General features: G+C 28.7%; 1 protein-coding gene across 3 annotated transcripts in view; it reads right to left on the bottom strand.

Annotated features, from left to right (window-relative positions):
• Positions 1-4,005: 4,005 nt before the first annotated feature.
• LOC129960791 (uncharacterized) overlaps positions 4,006-9,847 on the bottom strand; it is a 148,263-nt gene continuing 142,421 nt past the window's right edge. For all 3 annotated transcript variants that reach the window (XM_056074436.1, XM_056074439.1, XM_056074437.1), the window contains exon 3: positions 4,006-7,888. In XM_056074436.1, coding sequence (XP_055930411.1) covers positions 6,421-7,888 — 1,468 coding nt within the window. In that variant the 3' untranslated portion in view covers positions 4,006-6,420. The remainder of the gene's footprint in view (positions 7,889-9,847) is intronic.

Below are 9,847 nucleotides of genomic sequence, written 5' to 3'. Positions count from 1 at the left end.
TTATTAATACAAAAGCGCTTTTCAATCTTTAGAATCAGAAAATAAATTATTTGTTTGCTAAGAAAAAAGCTTGCAGAAAGTTCAATATTTTGAATGCATACTGAGAAAATAAATTAGAATTTTTCTTGCCGTACAATTTCCAACATGCGTAAAATGATTTTGCTGACAGACTTTTCATTCATTGAGTAAATTCTTCGTCTTCTAAAATAGTAGCATGGCACAAATACTTTTTGTTTTTAGATATTTTTTCGTGGTACAATACTCACATTAGCATTTTAATACGTTTTAAAGAACACAATAGGAAAAAAATGTTAATTTAAATCGTCATATGCTCCGAAAAATTTTCATTTTTCAGTGTTCGTATTCTTTTAACTCATAAATTGCAGACGGAGAAATATCTGTGTTTGCTTTAGCTTCGGGAAAAACTTGAAATTAAAAGCTTTTAAATAAGAGCCACACGATTTTTAAAATGAAAAAGGTAAAATGTTTTGAATTCCTTTTAAATCCATTTGATTCCTATGTAATCCTTTATGTTGTTGAATAAAAATATGATCCATTAAGGTTTGTTTAAATATGAGCCTTTTTGTTGGTTCGAAACGGCTTTGTTTCAGTTTCAATTTTGAAGTTAAAAACTTTATTAAGTAATCATTATTCTTGCGTTTTAATTATATTTTGTATTTTCAAAGTTATAATTTCCAAATAAAAATTATTTCCAAAGAATATTTAGAAGAATTTTCTTCTACAGAAAATATATCTAACGATTGCTAAATTATAAGTGAATTTAATTATTTTTTTGATAAGTTTTAAGAAATATATTTTTAGTAAGAGCATTCGACTCAATTTCATTTCATATATCCCGGTATATTATCAGTTTATTTTAAAATTTATATTTATATTTTGTAACTTAAAACTAAAAACAGTTCTTTATATTAGCTTAAAATTGTAATTAATTTGCATTTGTTACTTTAAACCAATTTTTGTTTTCAACTTTTGAATTTATGAAATGCAACTTTTTTTTTTTTTGTAACAATGTTTTTTGCATTTTTTAAACGAATCATAAAGACTACATCTCGCGGCTTAATTTATGTCCGTATTTGATTTAAAATACAAGACCTCTTAAAAATGTTTCACCTAAAAATTATTTGCGACGGCAACTCATGGAAAATTAAGATTTAAAAAAATTTATTTTATACATATTGCTTCATATTCATTTAAAAAATAAAATAATGCTTTTTTTAAAAATAGTGACAAAGCATTTTTTAAAGTCGCTTCATTTATTCGTTTCATTTAAGACCTTTGATAGTCCGTTTTAATTTAATATATATGTTGTAAGTAAAAAAACATTTTAATATTTTCTGAGTGTGTATGAATTCATTCAATTCAGATATTTTTTCTGAGATAATCAAATAAAATATGTATAAACATTGGAAATTAATTAAAAATTTTCTTCGCCGGTTTGGCTTTCCGATGAAATATAAAAGCTGTATTATTTACATTCTGTTTCGGTTACATAATTTGGAATAGCGACATACAATTAAATTTTATTTATCAGAATTTCCTGGCAAATATCACCAGGAGAAATTCTATCAGAAAGGGAAACATTCTTTTCTGGTATCAATTTTTTGCTTTACATTTATATGTATATTTTTTTTTCTGCTTTTTCTTTCATGTAATAGAAAAATGGGTATACGCTTATTGAAAGATCCCCTAGAGAAACATCATTTCTTTAAACATGGTTTATATCTCCAATGTAATTGTCAAAATTTTCTTCCAAATTAAATATATTGGATAGATAATATATAAAATACGTACCGTAGTACGTGACACTACGATAAAATTATATATTTAAATATTGACCAAACGAATGTTCTTACAAGAATCATTGTGAAGAATTTCGTCAAGAAGTACAAGTGTTCGAATTTTATTTATTAATTTGTTTTGTATTTTTTTTTTTTTTTTTTTTTGAAAAATTGGTAGAAATTGGATAATTTGCACTTTTTGGAGGTTTTTCTGCTTTTTCCTTCGGACTTTTCTAGTCTGGGTATATTTTCATTGAAAGATCTCTCAGAAAAACTTTTCTTAAATATAATCTAGATTTAGAGGACGCAGTTTCTTTCTAAGAATTGGAGTTTCGAGCCAAAATTATCTGGATTTGAAACTTGTTTTTACTAAGGATCGTTTATATATGTGTTTATGGTGCACATCAAATCTGTGAATTATAAATCCTCATGTTGGTATTTTGGGAAGCACGAAGAGAGGACGCTGGCTCCGGCATTATCTATGGAATCTAATATAAGCTCAGAATTTTGAGGAGTCCGGAACAGAATAATAATTTATTAAGTAAAATTAAAATTTTCTGGCCTTTTCTCAAAAGGATATATCATATCCCATATGACAAAATAAAATTAATTTTTTATTTGTCCATGTACTTAGAGACAGCAGGTTTGATATTTACAATCGGATACTTTTTTAAAAAAATAATAATTCTCTTGGTAGTTTTATTTATTTATTAAATAAAACTCTCGAAGGTCACCTCAAAAATGGGGATAAGACTTTTCCGGCTTGATAGTTAATTCTCGCCTCTCTAGTGGATACAGAAATGGTATGTGGTCGGCTATCCGTAACGATGATGGGACATGCTTCCTATGGCAGGGGTTGTACCGTGGCTGGTAGCGGTCCTTAAGACTCAACCATATTTCCCACCAATGCTATCGTGATGATCCGGTCATTAAGATTAATCCGAATATCTTGAGCGGGGCGGAGTGGTCTATTGTGGTTACTTATTAAATAAACAGAAATGACTCTTTAAATCTTTTGGATACGCTGGCTTATTGCTTGTAAAATCCGACATAGTAGCACAAACTTCTTCTTGACTGTGTATCGAAGAGGCCTAGAGCAGAAGATGTCAGACCTGATCCAGTTCCCGCCGTCTAGCCATGGCTTAAAATTACGAGATTCACCCCCAAAAGAGTCATGATGTTTCTTCAAAGCAAGATTCTAAACTAAACTATTAAATGTTTTCGAGACTTAGGAAAAGAACAATTATAAAATGTTATACGATTTGTTGAATGAAATCTTATTTATACTTTATAATCTTTGATAGCTAAGCCAAATATTCAAATTTATTATCTCAATATTTTTAAAAATCATTTAAATTCAGATTTGTTTCATGAAATCTGTGATTTCTTAAAAAATAATTAATATTTCAAGCGAATTTGAATTCACAGCTAAAGATTATGAGGGGAAAGTAAAAAGTTTTTTGATTAAGAGATAAATGAAATTCAATATAATTTAAATTTTATTAATATTATTGATTGTTCACTAACATCCATTGAACATATCATATTTAATAATGCATTTAATAGCAAATCTCAAGCAGTTAAAATTTAATACTATTCACTATCTAATTTATAATTATTTCGCTGTTTTAATGATTTAATTCTATGATAATTGGTGTGTAGAATGACACGAAAATAAGAAATAAATTTCTAGAAACATTTATTGAGTAATTGTTAACCATGGATACATTTTGTTTACACAAAAATGAAACATATAGAAAGATTCACAATGAGTATAACTATAATAAGCATGCTCAGAACAAAAATTAGAACAAGCAGGGAACTTCATTTTCCAAATCATATGTACTTGAATTACTATTTTTTCAAAAAATTTGCGAACATTATTTGTAATCTCAAGTACATAGATACACGTATATAGAAATGACATACATATATTACATAAAATTTCATAAAATAATTTTAATATATGAAATTTTACTTTAGAATTTTTACTCAAGATATTTCCTTATGAACTTGCATAACAATTATGTATTAAAGTAAAACAAATAATGAAAATTTTACAAGTACTTTGAAAGAACTACAAATAATAATTTTTCTTTTGATTTTGTTTAAAAACTTAATAAAAATAAAATATTTTTATATTCATATTTATTCCTTTAAGGATAATAAAATGATATTTTTAAATATTTTATGATGAATTGCCAGAATTTTTTGTTGGCTTCAAAAGAAATAAAAATAATGTCTAATCAATAGCATTGATTATCCGTAAATGTTTTTTTTTTCACTCCAAATTTCTTTAAATATTTTTCTTTTTCATCTAAAATTTCTGCTTCGCTCATTTAACTTTTTTGGAGTAGCTTTTTGAATCAAATTACTTAGCAATCATCTAATGAACTATCTGGACTTCAACCAACACAATGAAAACACATTAACATATCATGAGATAACTGAATTTAAAATAATAGTGACTTTAATAAAATAAATAAATTACACATTTTAGATAAATTTTGAAAAATTGCTGTTCCTGTTATTTTATTAAATTATGCAATCATCTGTTTAGTTTTATCTATATCTAATTCAATGTATAACTACTTGCACTGATTAATAAAAGATTATCACCAATTTATTGTTATTCATACCCTTTTTCCACAAACTTTTAAAAAAATTTTGAAATGAAGAATGAAGTCGAACTTATCTTCTTATTTTATTATAATTCTTTACAATCTTACGGGAATAGAAAATTTGCATCTAAAGTATAAATTATTAATATCATTTTTTTATTTGAGGAAGGTATTAACTAAGTAATAATTTCTACTAACGAATTTATTGTCATATGTAGTATAATAGTGCATAATTAATGGCCACTGTAAATTATACGCAATAAATCATATCTTCATGCATTTTCCTCGCATGCAATGAACATTTTACCTATTTCTTTTAGAATCCTTACAGAAAATAATAATTTTCTGAAATATTTCCAAATATTTTATCGCAATTCTTCTTCCAAATATTTCTTTTTGAGTGTGCGAAATGAATAATGGAAAGCATAGTATATATTTAAATGAATCTTACATTTTAGTAACAACCTTGCGAAATAGAGAATACAAATTTCCTTGCAATAAGTTGCGTCCTTATTTTATAATTTGACAAGAAATGTAATATATATTTAAGAGAAAAAGTTCTACTTAATTTCTTGCAGCTTTCAAAACATTTTGAAATCTGTGTATCTGTACCGCATTATATGAATGCTGATAAAAACGAAGCGAATGAAATGAGAAGGAATTACTATAATCAATTTCCATTCTCTACAGGGAAAAATAATGTTAACAGCAATATAATGCACACATACAACATATATAGCTGACATCACAATGACCAAAAACTCTTTGACAAAACATTCAGTCAGTGCAGTTAAAGGTTTAAAATTTCATTTTGAGTTACACATCGACTTCTTAAACTTAAGTGCAGTCTCAATTAAAAGCTTGATAATGGCTGAAATTGACTACAACAGTAGCATTTTTTGCAAAAAATAATAATTCAATATAATCCTTATTTTTTCAAATTCTAACTTTAAAGACCATTAAAATTTAATTATAATAGAAAAGATTTTCAGAAAAATAATAAAATTCGTAATGAAGAATTCAGATCTAACAGTTGATTAAAATTTAATACTGTTTACTTCCCTTTTTCGATATAAAGAAGTAGAGTGCCGTTAAAGCAAGATTCTTCTTGTAACTTTTAATAGTTTATACAATATTTACATTCAGTTATTCTTTACAGCATATTTCTCTACATTTTTACTACTCAATTATTACTGACTCCAGCAGCTTATATTTAGCTTCCAATAAATAAAGGTGTTTGATTGTGTCGTTAAAAAATAATAATTTATTCTTTATATGCCGAAAATAAATTGTGCAATTAAGATTGAAATTAAATTATTCCACTGAACGCAAACGAATTTTGAACTCATAAAATAGTTTTATTTTAAGTATAATAAAAAAAGCTCGTTTTGGGTTACGAAACGAGTTACTGGCATTTCAACAAAGGATCTACATTTAATGGGATTCGTGGATTGGAAATACACAGTGAACGACATAAATTTTACGGACATCTCTGAAATAATTAATATCTACTAATTACCACAACAACTCTTACATGCAAACATTTTATTGAAAAAGTTTCGGTTTCTTAAGTAGGGCAAGGAATTTTTGAATCTGGAAATAGCACAAAATTCTTTGAAATAAGATAATAAATCTTCGATGAGTTGATAACATTCTTAATTTAGTGCTTAAGGGGGAAAAAATTATTCTTCAGTTCTCAAGAAATGAACAAATATCTCAGCTTATTCCTTTCAGTCTGAAATTAGCATGTAGTTAGCACAGATGTAATATAAAAGTTCTTATTAAATGCGAGATTGAAACGTCGTATATTGATGAATTCAGATAACCTGATTAGATAGTGCATCAAATTTTTATGTGGTATTTCAATCCTATTTAAAATAATACCAGTCTTTCTGTAAGTTTCTATCTAGAATCCTTTAAGAAAACAAACCCATAAAATTTTGTACATGCTAATTTTTTGCATTGTGCACTCTTCTCTTTTCTACCCTTGTTCTTAAATTTTATTTTTTCAGTTTTACCAGTGGCGGGGAAATAAGTGATTGTGATTCAATTCCAGCTGACCCTTTAATGAGTTGTTTGCAGTTTTTGTTAGCGTACTCACTGAAGTCTATGTCTTCTGTTTGTGAAGCAACGTCCACCAAAGCTACTCCACAGTCTCCCAGTAGACCGCTGTCTCCTAGATGCCCCGAGCCCGTCGCAGTGGCTCGATGCCAAAAGTCTCCCAGCGGTGTCATTCGGGGATGCAGCTCTAACTGACCTTCAGAGAGAGGTCTTCGATCACTGGAAGATCTTTCACACTTTTTTCTGTTTTTCTTGGAATCTACGTGTTTCAGGGGCTCGTAACCATAGAAAGCGGCGTTAAGAGAAAACGTTGACCCTCTTAATTTGCAGAGTAGTCCTCGGGAATGTTTACGCATTCGAGGGACAACGTATGAATTACTAGTCCTCAACTCGCTGAGAGATTGACTAGTAGGGGAAATCGATTGCGATTCAGAACTAGTTTCTGGTGACAAAGGTGAAATGCCATCGGTTGATTTAGTGAAGGAATCCACGGGTGACAGTTTGGGTGGTAGGTTAAGATTAGAAGAAAGCAAACCTTTCGGAATCGTAGGGCTGATAGAATTTTCACGGGAAAGGTGAAGATCAAGATAAACTGCTGAGTCTGGAGTTATGTCTTCTGTTCCACAAGCAACATTGACGTGACCACTGGATTGATTGGCATCACCTGATGTGTGGAGGTTCAAGTTTAAGGAAAGTCTGCCAGAAGATGCTCGTTTGACAATCGGCGAAACGCTACGGAGCATTACTTCGTGACCTTCAACACTTGAAGTTTTGTCGTCTTCAGTTTCACTACGATAAGCGGAACAGATATTCAAAGATGCTGGTGTAGTGCTGGTTGGAGATGTCTGCATTTCAGGTGATGAATTACTGTTTAAGAAGAACGTCACATCGAAACTATTGGCTGCACTTTCAGAACTACAAGTGCTGCCATACTTTCGAGTGTGGAAGTCCAGAGCACTAGATGATAATCCGTTTCTCAGATTGACTACATTACTGAGTTGATCAGATGATACGTCTGCGCTATAATCTGTTGTTTCGATCGAAACTCTGCTCATTTTACGAAATCTCCTTTTGTAGCCAATTTGAAAGAAAGGCGATAAAGTATTCCGCACAACATCTCCTTCAAGCAAAGAGTGGAAACTGGAGCCTACATTAGCTTTTGTAGAATCTGCATCTTCTAGACTAGTGTCAGCTTCTTCTGGGGTATTGTCATCCTCATCACTCATTTCCATGGGTTGCTCTGGATCGTTTTCTCTTCGGAAGCGTATGAATCCGTTGTCCTTATACAGCATCGAAGCAGGGCGAAGTGTGTTACGTCCATCTGAAGATGAAACAGTTTGATTGCATAAAGTGCGTTCCAAATCTTCAAGACCTTCATTTGTTGACAAGCTCAAGGTTCTCTTTGATCTAAAAAAGAAAAGAAGAAAATATTGACTTAAAAAGGAATGGATAGAAATTGAGCCTTGTCTTAATAAGATAATTCATAAGAAATAATTTAAAAATAAATAGACGTTTCAATTAAAGAGTTTATAATTCCAATATACTTTAAAATTATTTAGATAAAACCAAATTTCAGATATATATGGATTGAAAAACATTTCAAGATAAATGTATTTTAGATAGGAAAAAATAAACACTATAAAAGTAAGTTAGTTATTATATAGGACAGTTGCACCCTAATAAATTCTGAAACGTCAAAAATATAATATTACAATTATTTTTGCTCAGCATGTAAAGCACTTCGTAAAATTTCCAACAGCGATAAAAGTCTTAGATAAGGTACCAAGATTTAAATGAAAATTCTAGAGCTGTTCAGGAATAATAATATTCATTTTTAATAGCAAACAAAATAATTTATTTTCACTTGAAAAAATTAATTTAAAAAATAAATGCTGTGACGCAGCTGCCTATAATGACGAGTGCCATTTATCCATTTATAACAGAATTTAGATGAAAATAAGATTCATGAAGAAGTATCACAAATGATTACGATAAATAAGTCTCATTTTCAATCTAGTTTACAAACTGAAATTAGTCTAAAATTACAGATCTATAATGCAAGAGGATTCAGAATTTATCAGTCTATTTCTAAAATAAAACCTAATACTTTCTGAAGTTTGTTTCTGCATATTCAATTTGCTTAGAAATACAGTTCAAGAACTGAAGAAGAAGAAAGAAGTATCAAATTAATTATTCATTTTTTTCTTTTTAACTATCGGTTTTAAAAGGTCTGATACATATCAAGACTTTCAGAACACACAGAATTGATATTTTACAAATATAACATATAACAGAAGGAAAAAAACCATTGAATGATGCTAAAAAGTTATTTTTGCGGTACGTTATTAGTTGAACAAATAAAATGTCAACAGACCAGAAACCAGTAACAAAAATTGTTATCATATAAGGCATTTAAATATTCTATACTAACAGGAAGCTCGTTTTCAGGAAAGTCATCTTTTCGGTATCGGAGATGATAGAAAGTAAAGAAAAAATGTTTAGAATCTATACGAAGAATACATTATTCGCATGAAATCGGATTTATCTTCCTTTCAACATCCACATCAACTAAGATTAAAATACCATTTTATTATTTTTGAAATTTCGCGCCAATTTTTTGCATTCATCAGAGCCATTTTAACTTCTTTTTTTAAAGTAGTTTTAATACATGATAATAGAAAATTTGAAGTAAAAAAACTATCTGAAACCATCCTTAATCTTATTCTTAATATATTAATTATATCAATTATGCACTTATATATAGAATGAGTTTGTTTATTTATTTTAATTTTAAATATAAACCCTATTATCTATTTCAAAGTCTTTAAGTTTTTACTATGTAATGAAACTCTCTTTGATTTTTTTAAAAATCGAATGTAACGAGAATTTAAAATCCCTTTGACATGTTTTAGAGCTATTTTGTATCATTTTGAAAATTTATCCACAATTTTGTGAAGGAATTTTTTTTCTGGAGACTATTCACGATACTTATTTTGAGCCAAATTCCTTTTGTTTAAGAGGGCTGGGTATTCTGAAATAGATTAAAAAGCCGATTTTTGAGTTTAAATTATTTCTGGATCTTTGATGAAATTCTCTGACTGTTTCAAAAGAATAGAATAAATATTTTTTGAGTCATTTTAACACACACATTCTCAAGGTTCATTTACTGCTTTACTTTATAATGAAAGTCAATAAATATCCTAAATATAATGTTTTATTATGAACTGAAATAAGTATGGGTCGTGTCAATTGAATTTTTTAAATAAAACAGTCTCAAAAATGATTTTGAAATCGAAATTATTGAACCTGTGGATGCTTAATACAACATTTTAAATCAATAAGACAAAATTTACAACTTCTTTCCAT

This window comes from Argiope bruennichi, chromosome X2, assembly GCF_947563725.1.
Source record: "Argiope bruennichi chromosome X2, qqArgBrue1.1, whole genome shotgun sequence".
Lineage (NCBI taxonomy): Eukaryota > Metazoa > Arthropoda > Arachnida > Araneae > Araneidae > Argiope > Argiope bruennichi.
The sequence above is the reverse complement of the archived record's forward strand: the minus strand, read 5'-3'. Positions and strand labels throughout refer to the sequence as shown.